General features: G+C 69.6%; 1 protein-coding gene across 8 annotated transcripts; it reads right to left on the bottom strand.

The window, feature by feature from the left end:
* Window positions 1–34: 34 nt before the first annotated feature.
* RTKN (rhotekin) lies at window positions 35–13,758 on the bottom strand. Of its 8 annotated transcripts, none has more exons than XM_090035245.1 (13): window positions 9,127–9,266; window positions 8,495–8,755; window positions 5,355–5,554; window positions 5,169–5,230; window positions 4,812–4,865; window positions 4,618–4,735; window positions 3,749–3,973; window positions 3,582–3,676; window positions 3,384–3,490; window positions 2,413–2,541; window positions 2,073–2,238; window positions 1,667–1,771; window positions 35–982 (listed from the first exon to the last, which is right to left on the bottom strand). In XM_090035245.1, exons 2-13 carry the CDS (start codon window positions 8,564–8,566, stop codon window positions 582–584), a joined length of 1,734 nt encoding a protein of 577 aa, XP_089891371.1. In that variant the 5' UTR covers window positions 8,567–8,755; window positions 9,127–9,266; the 3' UTR covers window positions 35–581. The 8 variants fall into 8 exon arrangements, with proteins under 8 accessions (XP_089891371.1, XP_089891370.1, XP_089891367.1 ...); XM_090035244.1 differs by lacking the exon at window positions 9,127–9,266 and adding an exon at window positions 8,886–9,068; XM_090035242.1 differs by lacking the exons at window positions 8,495–8,755; window positions 9,127–9,266 and adding exons at window positions 1,316–1,424; window positions 13,523–13,758 and having other exon boundaries at window positions 840–982.
* Between the last annotated feature and the right edge of the window lie 3,427 nt (window positions 13,759–17,185).

Consider the following 17,185-nt stretch of genomic DNA (forward strand, 5'->3'; position numbering starts at 1 on the left):
TGGCCCCCTCCGCCACCCAGAATGAGACACTGCGAACGTTAAATAGACTTTAATGCATATTAATGAGTTGGCAGGCCTGCCCCCCCCCATCTCCCGGGGGCCGTAGCTCTGCCCCTTGCATTAGCACCTGCACACGGCCTGGGGCCCCGGCGTGGGCAGAGGGGCCGGGCGCGGGCTGGCTCGGGCCCAGGGCGATTAGAAGGGTGAGGAAAGCAGCTGAGCTGGAGTCGGGGGTGTTAGGACCCCCTCGTCCCCCCAAAGTGGGCCAAAGCCTTCCAGTTCTGTGCCAGGGGTAGTGCCCCAGCCTGGCCCCTGTGCCCGCACCCTGGGGTGGGGGCAGTGAGCCAGGGCCAGGGGGGTTGGGCTCCAGCCCGGGGGCTGCATGCCTGGCTGGGCCAGCAGTTCCCCAAGAGCCGTGGGGCTGTGGGGTGCAGACAGGGATGCCCTGTTGCAGCCCCCGTCCCTGCTGGGGGGCAGACAGCCCCTAGGAGCCTCAGAGCTAGCAGGGGGTCAGGGCATGTAGTGGGGGGGCAGCCCCAGCTGGGCCCCCCAAAAAACCCGGGGCTCACCCGCGTGGTGGCTCAGACCTGGGACTGCAGCCAGGCATGGGGGTCCAGTTGGGCGTGGGGGGGCCGGTGGCCCTGGCGCTCGCAGTCGGGGCTGCTGGAGGAGCTGGAGCTGGAGCGCGCGGGGCCGGGCGGCAGGCGCGGGGCAGGGGCCTGGCTGCGGCCCGCACGCCCCTTGAGAGTGCTGAGCTTGGCGTCCAGGGACAGGGTGCGGGGCCGGCCCCAGGGCGGGCGTGCAGGGCGCGGGCTGCTGCTGCTGGACGCGCTGTCGGTGTCGGAGGCCGAGGCGCCAGGCAGGGGCTCCGCGAAGAGCGCCAGCCACGGCGGGCAACCCAGCCCTGGGCGCAGCTCCAGCCCCGCCGTGCGCCGCGTCAGGATGTCTGTCACCGCCTCGATGTCGTCCGCAGGCTCAATAGCTGCGGGGCAATGGCACGGGGTCGGCATGTGCCCCCCATCCCGCAGCACCCCCTGCTGGGGTGCCCAGGAGCTGCCCCCCCAACCCCCAGAGTAACCCCAGGTGGGGCTGGAGGAGCCACCAGATGCCCCCCTGCCCAGCTTGTTGCCCCAGGCCCCGCAGCGCCTCCAACCTGGGGTAGCTTGGAGCTGCCCCAGACCCCCACAGTGCCCCTATGGGGGGAGGCCGGGCCTGGCATCACAGGGAGCTGCCCGCAGCCCCCTGTGCTGGCATCGCCCATTGTGGGGCCCGGAGGTGCCGCCTGAGTCCTGGGCCGGGCCCGGCGGTACATCACCTGTCGCTGTAATAGGACGAGAGCAGCGCCCGGATCTCAGCGGAGACTGCATTATCCTGCAGCAGGAGCCCCTCGCCGGCTGCGGGTGGCAGGGCCGGGCCCGCCAGAGCTGGAGCGCGGGGGCAGGCAGGAGGGGCAGAGAGAGGCAGGGAGTGGTGGGCGGGGGCAGGCGGGGGGCATGGAGAGAAAGGAGGCAGTTACAGACAGACAGATGGACACACACAGCGGGCATGGGCGCCCAGGCAGCGAGAGCAGGAGGTTAGTGGAGGGTGGGCGAGAGCCCTGCAGAAAGGAGACGGAGACGGACAGAGCGGAGACCCCCCTCCCGTGCCCCGGCCCCCAGCCCCTTACCCATCTCGTGGTACAGGGAGCCCTGCTTGGCCAGCATGGCCGGGGGCCGGCGCGGGGAGGGCACGTCAATCTTCATCAGCTCATCACAACACTGCTTCCATTGGCCTGGTGGGGGAGAGGGCACATCAGGGCACCCCTCCAGGCTGGTTGCCCCAAAATGGAGCCTGGGGATGATGGCAGCAGCCTCGTGCATGAGGGTGCAGGTAGGACCATGTACCATGGATCTGGGGAGACCACGTCTCCATGTATGTGGGTGCAGGCAGGACCGTGCAACACGGGTCCTGGGGACACGGTGTCCTCGTGCATGAGAGTGCAGGCAGCACCATGCACTGCGGGTCCCACGGAGACCGCACCCCCTGCCCCTGCCCCAGGAGCCCCTGGGCTCTGCCCCTGCCCTGAAGCTCACTCATGTCGTAGAACTGCTGCCAGAAGGCCTCCATCCAGCGCTGCACGTCAGCCCGGCTCTCGGCCAGCAGCGTGTGGGTCACCTCCTCGCCCCCGTAGCGGTTGGTCACAGACAGGCTGTGCAGCTTGCTCCGAGCATCCTTCTCTGTGGCCCGGATGCGGGTCTCCTGTGGGGGTAGCCACCGCTCAGTCCTGGCCCCGCTCTCCCCATGGACCCGCTCTCCCCGGCCGCTGCAGACAGGACCGTGACCCCCGCGTGCAGCCCCTGCCCAGCTGCAGCTGGCAGGTGGGGCAGGAGAGCCCCAAATTTGGGCTCTAGGGGACTGCCCCCCAGCTGGTACCTTGTTGATGGCAATGGTGAAGGCTGGCTCCACGTGGGCCTCGGCATCTTGGGGCCGGCGGTAGCAGAAAAGGTTCGTGCCACGCAGCACGCAGTACAGCCGGGCCCAGCTCTGTGGCTCGCCCGCCTGCTACCAGATAAACACGGCCTGTCACGCATGGCAGGGTGCCAGAACACACGTGTGCACACACCTGGGGCCCGACAGGTGCCAGCCAGACCCCCGCACCCCAGACCCCGCAGGCTGTGAAGCCCCTCTCTGTGGGGAGGCTGAAAAGAGCCTGTAGCAGGCTGGGAAGCTGCCCCTGAGACCTGGGAAACTCGCTTCACTTATGCTGACAGGGTGGAAACAGTTCTTGGGTACCAAGAGGGTGCAGGGAGCAGAGGCCAGACGGAAATGGCTCCTGGCCAGCATGTCGGGCCTGATCCCAGAGCTGCGCTGGGTGGATCGCCATCGTGGCCCCAGGGCACGGAGTCTGGCAGGGCCGTCGGGGGCAAGGCAGGGACAGGGAAAACTCACAGGCGACAGTACTGGGACCCATCTCCAGGACATAGAGGCCCTCAGGGGGAGGTCACAGCTCATCTAGCCTCTGCTCTGGGCAGGACCAGCCCTGTCCAAGCCATGGTCACGATGGCAGAAGGGTGCAGGGTCACATCCAGTCCAACCCTCTGCCTGAGGCAGAATCAGCCCCGTCTAAACCAGTCTAGACAAACCCTGTGTCCTACATGACAGTCGCCCCGACACAGACCCAGGCATCGCCCCTGCCCCGTCCCAGGGAAAGCAGGGGGGTGCGGCCATCAATATGCTGCTGCAAAGGCATTTAATATACACTCAGAAAATTCCTCCCAGGGCGCACATGGCAGCCAGCAAAGCCTGGGAGACGCCCGCCTGCGCTCATCTCTGCAGCCCGGGGACAACCAGCAAAACCACCCTTTTGCCCCGGCGTGCACCCCCGGCCCCAGCCCCGCACCTACCTGCAGCTTGAGGAAGCCGCACATCATCTGCTGGGACATGCAGCTGGGCTGGGCGGCCAGGCGGCAGCACATGCTGCCGTACAGGGGCAGCCAGAAGGAGCTCTCCTCTGCCGGGGCAGACAGCGGAGCCAGGGTCACCGGGGCGCACGCCCCGAGTCCCGTGCCCTGGCCCACCGCGCACCCCCAGCCCTCCCTTACCGCTGCTGGTGATGGTGAGGTCGTGGGTGCGAAAGCCATCCTGCACGTCGGCCAGCGAGAGCACGGCGTGGGCCAGGAGGTGATACTTGGGGCCCCTGCGGCAGGAGACAGGGGTCAGGGCGGGCACGGGGCCAGGGGCCGCACGGGGGGGCAGTGGGGGTACTCACGCCACACTGGGGGCCGGCAGCAGGAGGGGGCCACTGCCCCCGTTGCTCACGGGGCTGCCGGGGCCCCCGTCCAGCGCCGCCCGCACACGCCGGCCCGAGGAGCGTCCCAGCGAGCTGCTCAGCTTACTGGCCAGCTTCTTGGGCGCGCTGCCCAGCGCGGAGTCCTCCTCCAGCCCCGCGCTGAACAGCTCCACCTTCAGTTCGAAGTCAGGGCCGGCCTCTGAGCTGCGGGGGTGCCGGTGTCAGGACGGGGGCCGAGGACGTGCTGCACCCCGCAGAGACCCCCGTGTCGGCAGGGTCCTGGCTGGAGGGTCTCGCCCCCGCGCTCAGGCTCAGCCCCACGCTGCACTGGGGCAGGAAGGGATTTCCCCCCTGCTCAGACTCGTCGGGACTGGGGGGGTTTGCCCTCCTCTGCAACATGGGAACAGCCTGCAGCGAGGTCACCCGGGCCCAGAGCTGCTCTGACGGGGCCAAACCCCCTGGGCTCCCCAGAGCTGCGGGCTGGGGATCGTCCCAGAGCCTGTCCCCATCCCAGGAGCCAACGCTGGCAGGCGGCCTGTCCCAGGAGCTCGTGGTTCTGCTGGGCACCAGGGCAGCACACGGAGCCCCCAGCCCCAGAGCCACCTTGCTGGGGCCCACAGGAGCGGGGCCCAGGCCAGACTCACAGCAGCAGCAGTGGGGGGTCAGGGGGGCTGCAGGGAAGCCCCGTGGGGCGTTGTGGATAGCGAGAGCCGCAGGGAGCATGCAGCTCCGTGCACCCGGCACGGGGCACAAGCTCTGCCAGCTCCAGCAGGGTGTGCTGTGGGGCGTGGGGCAGGGGACCTGGGCTCTGGGGAAGCCCCCAGGGATCCCCGCGCGGGAGCACTTACAAGAGGACCCCGTTGTCGAAGCAGATGTCGGTGAGCGTGCGGTCCACCAGCACCATCTCAGTGTCGTAGATCTCCACGCCGATCTGCAGCAGGCAGAACACGGCGCAGCGGTGCAGGTCTGCGCGGGCACAGAACACGCCAGCGTCATGCCTGGCCCCATGGCCCCCCGGCCCGCCCCCCCACCCTGCGCTCACCTCCCTTGTTCTTGAAATACTCCGTGTCCTTCCACATCAGGGGGATCCGGAGGTCTGGGGGAGGCAAGCCAGCAGTGAGTGGGGATGAATGGGGGCCACGAGGCGCGGCCCGGGGGGCTCTGAGCACGTACCAGCCAATAAAGACTGGCTGAGGCCTCATCCAGGCACGCCAGCCGAGCCGTAAGGAGCCCTAAGGAGCCCCTTCCCTGTGGTGTGAGGCCCTGTTGGGTCACACAGCACCCCCAAAATGAGGCCCCTGGCTGGGAGGGAGCTGCCCGGGCTGGACGCGCACCGTGCCTGGAGCCCCATGCTGCGCCGGAGCCACCCGGCGCCCACCGCGGGCTCGGACCCGCTCACCTGAGATGCAGACTCTGCCCCGGCAGGGTGAGCGCTCATCCGTGGGGCCGGCGTCCGAGGGGCTGTGGGGAACGCGGAGCTGTGACCAGTGTCAAGCGCCCCGGCCCCCACCCCAGCCAGGGCCTGCAGGGTCTGGGGCTCCCCCCACCCAGCCCCCTACCCCTGCCTGGGCCCCGGGGGGCTCACCGGCGGGCTCCGTGCTGGGCCACCTGCGCCTCCTTGCGGCGCTGCAGCTCAGCCATGTAGGCCATGATGCGGCTGTTACAGACCAGCAGGCTCTTGGTGGCCTCCAGCGCCTGCTCCCTCTGCGAGCAGGCGGCCAGCAGCTTGCAGGCGCCCTCCCGCATCCGGATCTCGTGGTCGATCTTCTTCTGGATGTCCGTGTCCTGCAGGGACCGAGCGGCTCAGCGTGGCCCTGGGCACCCGGCACTGGGGGCTGCAGGGAGCTGGGGCCAGGCCCCCCGGGGTCCCAGGGCTGCAGGTGCCATGGGGGACGAGCTGCCCTGTGCAGCCGCCTGCACAGAGCGGCTCGGGGGAAAGAAAGCACCACTGTGCCCAGCTGAGATGCGGCCCCCGCGCGTGGCGCTGGCACAGAGGGGCCTGTGTGCAGCAGGAGGGGGCGGCTGGACAACGGGTGCCTTGTGGGGCTTGGCCCCTCCCCGTCTCCCACCAGCTCCAGGCAGGACTGAGCCTGGGGGGCCCAGCTAGGGCCTGGGACAGGCAGGATCTAGCCCCCTCCCCGGGGTGTAAAGCTGGGCCCAATCCTGGGCTGGGCCCACAGGCCTGGCCTGAATCCCTGATGCACACGCAAGAGCGGGGGGGTGGCTTCTTCCTCCCCATCCTTTGCTGCCATGGAGAAATAAATAAATATTTCCACGCCCGACACGGGTTACCAGGCAACCCTCCGCTCCCTGGGCCTGCGTGATGCCCCCTGCCATCCACTCAGGCCTCTGCACCCCCAGGAATACGAGGGGAGGGAGCCACTGGTGGCTCCAGAGATAGCCCACCTCCACCCCCAGACATGGCCCCCGAGGCCCAGCGCCCCAAGGGAGTCAGATCGGGGCTCGCTGCTGCCCCCAGTCCAAGCACCGCGTCCCCCAGCTGCCCCCATGCCAGCAGCCCCAGGTGGCAGGACCAGCCTCGCTGCTCTGGCGCTGCGCCCCCAGGCCCAGCGGCCCCTGCAACGCCGGACGCCCCAAGAGCCTGGAGGCGGCACTCGTGGAGCGTTACCCCTGGACCCTCGTGTAGGCGCTTCCTGGCACGGCCTCCTGCTCACGCCCAGCTCCCCGGCCTCTCCCCGGGCATCCTGATCAGCTGTCCTGGGGGCACGGAGCCCCTGTGCCCCCTCCCCAGGCAACAGGGACCTGGCGCAGGCCTAGCCAGGTCCGCCCCAGAGCCAGGTGCCCTGGGCTCCGGCCAAGGCTGGGGGTGGCCATGCCCCGCACAGCGCCCGGCTGCAGCTCCAGGGAGCCAGAGGAGAGAGTGGGACAGACCCTGTCTCCACCCCGCCGGGGACAGCTGCTAAGCCATGGAGGAAGATGCCAGCACCTGCTGAGCGGACACTACCCCATCCCTGCCGGCGCCCGCAGCAGGCCTACAGCCGGGGGGCCTGGCACAGCACCCCCTGCCCCGCAGCCTCCACGTGCCCCCGAGCCTGGCCTCAAGCTGCTGGGGGGTCCCCTGCTCTCCCCCATGGCGAGGCCCCCTGCCCTTGCCGCAGCTCTGTGGCGCCTGGCACTCACCCTCCCAATCCTGCAGCTGTCCATGCCGGCGGCGGGCGCCCCCTCCTAGCTGCGCGCCCCCGGCGGGCCCATTGCTGCGGCCCGAGCAGCAACGAGGGCTGGCGACAGCTGGGGCCAAGGCCAGGGAGCCCCCCGGGAGCGGGAGCAGCCGGAGCCGTTCCCAGGCAGCTCGAGCAGAGCCGAGCCCGAGCCGGCGGCTCCAGCGCTTCACACGCGCAGAGCATCAAGGAAACGGTGACATCACCGGCTGGCTATAAATAGCAGCCAGGGGCATGCGGCGGGGCTGGGGGGGCTGCCGGCAGCTGCACCAGCAAGGGGACCAGCCCCAGCTGCCCCCAGCTCTGGGGGGGAAGGGGCACAGCTGCCACCCCCCACCGTGGGGTGAGAGGCAGATGCAGCCCCAGAGACAGCTACAGCGGGGCAGGGGGTGGCTCGGAGCCCCCCCTCAGCTGGGCTCCAGCCCTGCTAGCCTGCAATGGGGACCCCCGGGGCTCCCCTCGGCAGGTGCCAGCCCCCGGCGCGGGCTAGGCAGGGCAGGCTGGCAGCCTGGGCCCTGGGGGCTGCAGCCGCGGGAGCTCCCCGGGCTTGGGGCTCCGTTAGGGCAAACCTGCTCAGGCGCCTAATCGGATTGCCCGCAGCCGGTGCAAGGGGCTGGGCCCTTCCTGCCCCCCGCCCCCTCCACACCCCACCCAGCAGCTCAGCACAGCCCCCGGGGTCAAACCCGGTGCCCGCCTGCATCCCTGCCTGGAGCACGCGTGCCCCAGCTAGGGGTCCGAGCGAGCCCCCCAGCCCTGGAGCAGGGAGTGGCTGAAGGCACCGCAGGGCCGGGGTGGCCCCTGCTGTGGGTGGGAGCTCTGCCAGAGCAGCCCCAGCCGTGGGCAGGACCCCAGGGGGGCTCCTCCCCGGCCCTGGCACCCCCCTGCCGCCCCCACAGCTGGGCGAGCTCAGGCAGCCGAGGCCGTGCGGAGGAGGCCAGGGGACAGGGACAAGCCGATTAAGCGTCTTGACCCAGACAGACGGACACGGTCCCAAAGTGCCCCCGGTGTCAGGGGCTCCAGGGCCCCCGACTCCGCCTCCCCCCCAGCACTTTGCTGCACCCCCCGCCCCCTGCAAGGCACAGCCACGTGGAAACGAGGCGCAGGCGCCGGTGTCTGATTAAAAGCAGCTTTGAGAGACTTAGCCAGGACCCCCCCTCCGCCCGACAGCCGTTGGCCCCTGCCACTGCCTGTGTCCCCACGCCCCCAGCACGGGCCCCCAGCCGCCAGGGCCCGGACAGGACCCAGGAGCCCGGGCTCCCAGCCCTGCCCTTCCTGCCCCAGGGCCCGGGGACGAAACGCAGGAGTCTGGGCGGGGGCAGCTGTGCCCCGCAACCGGGGGACAGAGCCAGGCCCACGCGGGGCCGCCTTCCCCGAGCGGGCCGGTGCCAGCTGGCCGCCGCGGGCGGGGCCGGGAGCCGGCTGCCTGCAACACACGGACGCGCCCGCGCCGCTGCCACGTGCTGCCCCGGCCCCGGGCCTGCAGCTGCCCCCCCGCACGCCCACGGCCCCGCGAGCCCCGGCTCCCGCCTCGGCCCGCGGTGCCTACCTGCAGGCTGAGCGCGATCTGCCGGATGTAGAGCATGTTCAGGTCCTCCAGGATGCGCAGCCTGTCCTGCATCGCTGCCCTCGCCGCCGGGCCCGCGGGGGCCCGCTACGGCCCCCGCCTGCCGCCCGGGACGCCCCCCAGCCCCATTGCCGCCGCCCGGGGGGCCGGAGCCGGGACAGATCCCCGCAGTCCCCGCGCTGCTGGGCCCGGGCCCCGCGGGGCCTGGCGCTCCCCTGCCCGGCCGCTCCGGCCGCGGCCCAGCTGCAAAGAGGAGAAAAGGCCCTTTCATTCCCGCCGCGGACTCCTGCTTCCTCCCACACAACAAGCAGCCAGTGTGCAGGCAAAGGGCACCGCCGCCCCCGCCGCGCAGCCGGGGGGGCCCTGCACCCACCCGCCGGCCGGGCCGGGGTCTGCCACGCGCCCGCGGGGCCCGGGGGGCCGAGCACAGCCCCACGCGTGCAAGCCGTAGTGCGGGGGGCGGGAGGGCGCCGGGCCGGGCAGGGGCCCCCACGCAGCCACGGGACCAGGGAGGGCCCCCCTGAAGCTCGGGGGGCTGGGGCGGGGCGGGGCGGGGCCGTGCTGCCCCCTGGCGGCGGCCGCGGCGCGGGGCGGGTGCGGAGCGCGGCCCCTACCTGCCCGCGCCCGGCGGCCCCGCGCCCCGCGCCGCCCCGCCCGGCTCCGCTTACAGGGGCGGGACCGGCGCGGGCTTTGCCGCTTCCTCCCCCCGCGCCGGGGCGCAGGCAGGTCCATGCCGAGCCCGCCCGGCCCCCGCCGCCGCCCCTCGGGGGGAGCCGGCGCCGGGCCCCGCCTGCAGCGGCTGCTCCGCCTGCCCGGGCCCCGGCCCCGGCCCCGGCCCGGCACGAGCCCCTCGGCAGCCCCTTCCCCGCCGCCCGCTCGAGCAGGGCCCGGCCGGGGGGCAGCGCCCCGGTCCCGGCTCCTTCCTGTCCCCCGGCGCGACCGCCGGAGCGCGGCCCACGGGCACGCCCGGTCCCCTTCCCCGGAGGATGGCCCGGGTGGGCATCACCCGGACCGGAGACCTCCTGGACTGCCCGAGCAAGGATGGCTGAGCCCCGCGGCGCCGGCCCGGCGCACGGGCTCCGCCGTAGGCCGCGCAACCTGCTCGCGCCTAGTCCCGGGGGCGAAAGCCGCGCTGCCCGCAGCCGCCCTTGCCTGCGTCGACCGGGTCCTGCGAGACGGTGGGCCCCGCCCGAGACCCCCGCCGGGGGAGTTGCTGGTCGGACCCGGCTCGCGGGGGGCCAGGGCGCTCCCGGCGCACCACCCGTCCAGACTGGGGGACGCTAGCTCGGTCCGCTTCCCTGCGGCCCACCGGCGCCAGCTCTACCCGCTCGTCCGCCGCACGACCCCGCCTGGCCGGACCACCTCGGCGAGGGCGAGGCCGACGGGCCCGGTGGCAGACCTGTCCTCCGACCTCATCCCAGGGCCACCGGGCACCTGGGCTGGCGGCCCCTGCACGGGGCGGTCGCGACGGGCCCCGCTCGAGCCGGGCTCTGACCGGCGCCCGTTCGTTCCGAGGGGGAGACGCCGGCGCCCCGCCGCCCGCCAAGGCCCGGGCCCTCCTGGTCAGCCTCCTCCGGGCGCTGGCCAGGCTCGTCCCCTGCCGGCCCAGGCAGGAGGCTCTGGCCGGGAGGGCTCCCGGCGCCCTCGGGGCTTTTTTCCTCGGAGTCCTTCGCGCGGCTCCGGGGGGCAGAGCCGCCGGCGAGCTCCCTCGGTTCGCGAGCCGCTGGGCGCTGGCCGGGGTCTCTGCTCGGTGCCCCCGGGGGAGCACTCGTTTTGACCCTGTGACCCGCACGAGCACACCCTGTTTTCTCTTCTGGTGTCCCCCGTAATTTGTTGGCATCTTTACGGCGCTGGTTGCCCTACCCGTGGCGGTTTTAGGCTTTTAGCTTTTTTACGCTTTTAAGCTTTTAGCTTTTAGCCTTTATAAAAAGCCGCCATGAAGACACGGAGCGCCGGACGCCCGCGAGTTACCCTTCCAGACTGTTTTCCGTTGATGTCTTCTCGTGCTGGCGACGCGCCGAGAGACAGTCGACCAGCGGGACCCACCCCTCGGGGTGTTTTACCATCGGTTCCCTCCCCACAGTGCGCGTTCACCGCCAGCCACCATCCGCAGGCGACCCAAAGAGACTGGCGGTCTAAACCGCATCAAATAGCCCCCGGTGCTGGCAGCCCCGGGCGGCCCCGACGCAGCTCGGATCTGGTTCGTGCCGGGGTGTCGCTCCACGCGCGTCCCCCTTGGATCCGGGATGCCTTTGCCGTCGCACCGGATCCTGCCGCAGCTCCCGGGGTCTTCCCATGTGGAGCCATCATGGGTCGCAGCCCCAGGCCTGCCTGTGCCCCAGGCCCGGCAGCACAAAGGACACGGGGTCCCGGGGGTCACACGCCACAGCCCACCACCAGATCCCGCTGCTCAGACCTACTAGCTCTGTCCCGATCTAGCGCTGCTCCCCCTCCCTGCTCCAGGCCTGGGGGTCACGTTTCCACCTTTAGTGCACTCGCGGAGCTGCTTGCTGGGTGCCTGCGCTGCCCCGCCACCACAGCAGTGCCCCCCACCAGCAGCCCCGGCCCTGGCCCCTCAGGCCTGTCCAGCCAGGCCCTGCTCCTGCCCCATCCACAGGCCCTGCGGCCAGATCCCCACTGCCCCTCAGCGCATCACGGAGTCCCAGAGCCGCGGGGTCACATCCAGCCCAAGCCCTGCCCGCGGCAGGATCAGCCCCATCCAAACCGGCCCAGACAAACGCCACGTCTGACCTCGGAGCCACACAACAGTCACCCTGACAGCCCCAGGCATCAACCCCTGCCCCTGCCCCCGGGATGCAGGGGGGCCGCAGCCACCAACATCCTGCTGGTGCCGGGGGGTCACGGGCGCTGCAGAGAGCCAGGCCCAGGCTGTGCCCCCGCTGCAGAAGAAGGGGAACCCCCCCAGTCCGCACCAGTCTGAGCAGGGGGAAATCCCTCCGTGCCCCAGTGCAGTGGTGGGCTGAGCCTGAGCACGGGGGCCAGACCCCCCAGGACCAGCCAGGACCCTGCAGGGTCGGTGTAGCAGGAGCACTGGCACAGCCCAGCCCATCCTCAGCCCGGGCTGCAGCAGCGCCAGCGCCCTAAAAACGCCTGACACAAAACGGGGAGAAGGGGGAACCAGCACAGCCCAGGCGCCTGGGACACCCCACAGCAGAGCACGGGCATCGCTGCGCCCGGATCATCCCCCAGTGCCCGTCCAGCCTCTCCTTGCACCCCCCAGTGATGCAGGTCCCCCCTTCCCTGGCAGCTGCCACGGCCACCCTCCCTGCACAGGGACGAAGTGTTTCCTGGTCTCCAATCCACACTTCCTGGCCCTGGCCCTGGCCCTGGCCCTGGCCCTGCCTGTGCCCGGATCCACCCTGGCTTCCCCTTGGCTTTGTCGCAGCCACCTCCACCCCGGCTCATGCTCAGCCCGCACCCCCCAGCCCTCCTGGGGTTTCCTCCTGTGGCTGCAGCTGCCGGCATCAGTGAAGTCCTGTTGCTGGTCCCTGGGAAGGGCCCTGCTCCATCCTTCTCCACGTCACCCCCCTTGCCAGGGCTCGAGATCACTAGGGCCCACCTGTCTTGCAGCCTCCAGCCCTGCTTGTGCCCTTGGTGCAACACCCCTGTGAGCCCCTTCCACCTGCCTGCACCGCGGCCTGCCCCAGAGCTCGCAGCCCCGCAGGGCTCCAGCCAGCTGCCCCTGGGCCTGGAAAGCAGAGCCGGAGCGGGGTGTCAGGGTGCTCCCAGGAGCAAGGCCGGGTCCGTCCAGCATCGCCCACTGCCCTTGACCCCGTCTCCCTCCTCCGTAGCTGGGACCCCCGCCCTCCCCAGCACCCTTCTGCCCCCCAGCACCAGCCTGACCAGGCACAGTGCTCAGGGGTCACTCTCTTCCCCCATCCCGCCAGGCCCTGCTTCCCCCGTGCCCCAGAGCCACGGGGCAGCCCACGACTGCTGCACACACGGGGGCGGGCACCCCAGCCCTGCTTGCACCAACACCCCCCAACACCTAATCCCACCAGCTCCGCCCCACCCAGAGGCAGGCCCAGCAGGCATGGGGGGCCTCAGGCTTGACCCTGCTCACCCCCCACCCCCGGGAAACCCGGCTGTATTTGCTGTCCTGGAGGGAACCGGAAACTAATGTTTTTCTGGCCAAACAGGTGTTTTCCCATCGCTGAGCGCCAGGCACTGCCCCCCCTCGGGCTCCAGCAGAGAATGGCACCTTTGTCCCACCTGCACAGGGCGGGACCAGCAACCCCCCCCCCCCGGGGAGGGGGCATTAACCCTCGCCCCGCACAGACACAAGCCTCCCACTCACCGGCTGAGCCGGCTGGGCCCAGCCCACCCTGGGACCCCCCAGGCTGCACGGGAGGGGGCTAGGATGCAGCACCTTGGGGTGGGGGCGGAAGCACCCAGCAGCCTCTGCTCCAGGCGGGAGCCGGATGGGTGGTTACTCATTGATGGGTGTGGGGGCAGGGACATGGTGGGGAAGGAGCTGGCGGGATCTGCCCACCCCGCTGAGCCCAGACCCCCGGCCTGGGTCCCCTGCACCCCCGCACTGGGGGGCACGGGGTGGGCTCTGTGCCCCCGTCCCGGCAGCCACCCCCGGGCCCCGGGCGGGCGGGCAGACGGCTCAGCGCCCAGACACCCACGGGCACCGCGTGGCCTGCCGAGGCCTGAAGGCCCTGGTGGCCCAGGCCGCCACGCCGGGGTGGGGTGGGGGCGTCAGCCCCTCGGCCCCGCCTGCTGCTCCCTGCCGCCCGGTCTGGCGCTGGGCACAGCTGCGGGCCAGAAGAGAAAGGCGCGGGGGGGCCGCGCCTGGGCCTCATGCCCCCTGCCTCGCCCCAGCCCCGGGGCAAGGGGTCTCCCCGCCACTCCAGGACCCGTTTGTCGGCGGGTCTCTCTCGGGAGGGCCGGGGCACCGCTCGGGGAGCAGCGCGGCCCGCCGGGGTCCCCGCCCCCGCGCCGGCTGCACGGGCTTGGCCCGAGGTCGGCGGGCAGGGCCGGTACCTGCGGGCTCTGGTCCAGGAGGCTGAGCCTGCAGCGGCCGCGGCGGATCTCCAGGTCCAGCGCCGAGCCCCGGGCCACCGTCACGCGGCTCCGCTGGTTGCGGCAGAACATCGCGGGCCGGTCCCGGTCCCGGTCCCGGGCCGAGCGCTGCCCCGCGTGCCCGGGCAAGCCTCGCGCCGCCGCCGCCGCCGCCACCGCCGCCCCGAGCGGGCCGGGCCGGGCCGGGCCGGGCGGGGCGGGGCGGGGCGGGGGCCGGCGCGGGGCGGGCCGGGCCGGGCCGGGCCGGGCGCGGCGCCAGCGCGGTGCCCTCGGAGCCGGGCACGGCCGGCGGGCGCGGACAATGGGGCGCTGTGCGCGGGGCCGAGTGCCCGCGCCCTTGCACACGCGTGTGCGCGCGCCCGTCCATGGGCACGTGTGTGCGGGAGGGGCCCACATGCCCGTGCAAGTGCCTGCACACACACCTGTGCAGAAGAGCAGGGCTAGTGCCGGTGTGCCTGTGCAAAGTGTGTGCATCAAGTGTTGGTGGGAGGGTCCACATACCCCTGCACAGGCGTGTGCCCCGCAGTTTCCATGTTTCCGTCCACAGGTGCGCATACAGGTGTCCACATGCCTATGCACAGGTGTGTGTAAAAGTGCCCCTGTGCCTGTGCACAGGTGTGTGTACAAGTGTCCATGTTCCTGTGCACAGCCGTGTGCACACGTGTCTGTGTGCCTGTGCACAGGTGTGTAAATGCGTGTCCATGTGCCCGTGCATGTGTCCATGTACCCACACACAGGCAGGGCAATGGCAGGGCTGCCGGGGGGAGGGGGGTGTCCTGGGGAGCAGGGACCAGCTCAGCTGCCCCCAGCCTGGCTCTCAGGCCCCCACACGAGGCAGGCTGGAGCTGGTGGGGCTGCCCCAGAAGGAGGGCTAGCACCCAGGCACACACAGCCATGTGGCCACCTCTGCACACGAGTTCATGTGCCCTTGAGCACGCACAGGGCATGCTGGCACATACACACACACACACGCCTGTTTCCACACCCCCCTCCCCGGGCTGGTCATGCCTGTCACATATTTGTGGGCTCTTATCATGCCCCCTCTTAGCTGCTGCCTGGCTCACCCAGACAGATTTAGCTGCTGCAGCATCTCCCCGACCGTAACCCAACTCCCAGCGCCAGCCGGCTTGGTGCTGTGCCCCGGGCAGGGGCCCACAGCACTAGGGGCTGAGTCCAGTACAGCGAGGGGCCAGCTCTGGAAGGGCTCAGCTCCCCACAGCAGGATGCACCTCCTGGGGCTGTGCCGGCCAGCCCTGGGGACCCGTGCACGCCTCTGAATCAGCTGCACTAGTTTCATAGTTTCATAGTAGCTTAGGTCAGGAGGGGCCTGAACAGATCATTTAGCCTGATCCCCAGACAGGCGATCGTCCAACCTCCTCTTGAATTGGCCCAAGGTAGGGGCGAGGACCACTTCCCTGGGAAGCTGGTTCCAGATTTTGGCCACCCTAACTGTACAATATTGCCTCCTGATCTCTAACCTAAACCTATTCTCCATCAGCTTATTACCACTGCTCCTCACCACCTCGGGTGGTGCTGGGGAGAAAAGGGCTCTGCCTATCTGCTGTTGATCTCCCCTGATGAGTTTGTAGGCAGCCACCAGGTCCCCCCTCAGCCTCCTCTTGCCGAGGCTGAACAGGTTCAGGTCCCGTCGCCTCTCCTCATAGGGCCTGCCCTGCTGCCCCCTCACCATGCGAGCGGTCTCCTCTGGACCCTCTCCAGGCTGGCCACATCTCTCCTGAAGTGCAGTGCCCAGAACTGGACGCAGTACTCCAGTGCGGAGGGGGAGGATCACCTCTCTGGACCGGCTTGAGATGCATCCTTGGATGCATGACAAGGTCTGGCTGGCCTTGCTGGCTGCGGTCTGATGTTGGCGGCTCATATTCATCTTGGAGTCAATAATGACTCCAAGATCCCATTCCGCTTCTGTGCTTTCAAGAGGGAACCCCCCAGCCTGTCTGTGTGCTCTGGATTCCTTCTCCCCAGGTGCAGCACCCTGCACTTGTCTGTGTTCAACCCCATCCTGTTCTCGTCTGCCCACTTTTGTAGTCTGTCTAAAGGGTGCAAGGGGCCTGGCCTTGGGGTGGTTCCTCCTGCTTCCTCCACCCCCAGAGGCCTGGGGAAGGTCAGGCTTGAGCCCAGTCCCAGGGCAGGGACCCCACACCTGGCTGCAGGGTCTGGGACCAGCACGGTCCAACCCCCAACCCTGTTTCTGTCTTCCCACCATTGCACATCCACGCCCAGGCTGCCTGTCTGAGTCCCAGCCAGGTCTGGCTGAGTCAGCCGTGGGAGGGAGACTTCCCAGGAAAACCCAGCGCCTCAGGGGCCGGGCAAGGCTCGGGAGGAGACTGGGGTGTAGGGGGGGCACCACGCTGCAGACTGGGAGGGGCACGATCCCCATGCAGCACTGGGCGTGTGCAGGGAGGTCTGTCATTGCAGAGCACACAGCACCGGCCCAGGGCAGGGAGCAAGGCTGGCATGGCCCTGGGGAGCTTCAGTCATGTGGGGAGGGGACTGAGAGCTGCGGGAGCAAGGAGGAAATCCCTTCCTGCCCCCAGTGCAGTGTTGGGCTGAGCCTGAACACTGGGGCAAGACCCTCCAGCCAGGACCCTGCAGGATTGGTGCTAGCAGGAGCATCGGCCCAGCCCAGCCCCAGCCCTGGCTGCAGCAGCACCAGCGCCTCTGGGGGAGGCTTCAAGCCTCCCTGATACCATGCTGCAAGGAGGGGCAGGGAGACCACGGAAGGGCCAGGCCTCCCGCCTGTCTCCTGGGCCATCCCAGCCTGCTGGAAGGTGACAGGGAGGGGAAGAGGTCCCGGGCACAGGCTGTGGCAGTGGGGAGCTATCAGGTAGGCAGGTGTCCAGGTTAATCCAAAGGCAGTCAGAAGACAGAGGAGAGACCACCTACAAGGAGCCATAAAACCACTGTCTGCGCTAAGTCCCTGGTGTCTGGGAAAGAGGAAACATGGGATGATGCTGGGAGTTATCTAGGGGTTATCGCTCAGCAGCCACCTCTGATAAGGAGCTGATTTCATAGACTTTCATAGATTTCATAGACATCAGGGCTGAAAGGGACCTCGGGAGATCTTCGAGTCCAGCCCCCTGCCCAAAGGGCAGGAAATCAGCTGGGGTCATAGGATCCCAGCAAGATAAGCATCCAATTTGCTCTTGAAGGTGTTCAATGTAGGTGCTTGAACCACCTCCGCTGGCAGACTGCTCCAGCCCTCGGGGGCTCGGACAGGAAAGAAATTCTTCCTCATGTCCAGCCTGAAACGGTCTCGCAGGAGTTTGTGACCGTTCGACCTCGTCATCCCTTGGGGCGCTCTGGTGAACAGACGTTCCCCCAGATCCTGGTGGTCACCTCTGATAAACTTAATTTCCCTGATTTTCTAGACCAGGTGAATGCAGCTGGTCCTGGTGGTGGGGTCTCTTGCCCGTGATCCCCCCTCCCCCTTGCCTCCAGTTGAAATGCCTTCCATTTAATTAAATTAAATTAATTAAATGGATTCCAGTTGTAATTCAAGTGCGGGCAGCATCAACAGCGTTTCTTTCCAGGCAGGGGAAAGGGAGCCCTTTGCCTTTACTGATCCCTGTCACCTCCCTGATTCCTAAACTCTTCATTCCAGGC

This window comes from Crocodylus siamensis, chromosome 2, assembly GCF_052110815.1.
Source record: "Crocodylus siamensis isolate JL-2025a chromosome 2, ASM5211081v1, whole genome shotgun sequence".
In the NCBI taxonomy this organism is placed as follows: domain Eukaryota; kingdom Metazoa; phylum Chordata; order Crocodylia; family Crocodylidae; genus Crocodylus; species Crocodylus siamensis.

What these genes read in the sequence shown, in the direction of transcription:
- RTKN (XM_090035240.1), bottom strand. Translation starts at nt 13,633, where the DNA reads ATGTTCTGCCGCAACCAGCGGAGCCGCGTGACGGTGGCCCGGGGCTCG. An exon ending in CTGCCGGCCCCCAGTGTGGC is followed by an intron (nt 3,677 to 3,748) that starts GTGAGTACCCCC and finishes CTCCTGCCGCAG; the next exon opens with GGGCCCCAAGTATCACCTCC. An exon ending in TCACCATTGCCATCAACAAG is followed by an intron (nt 2,239 to 2,412) that starts GTACCAGCTGGG and finishes CTACCCCCACAG; the next exon opens with GAGACCCGCATCCGGGCCAC.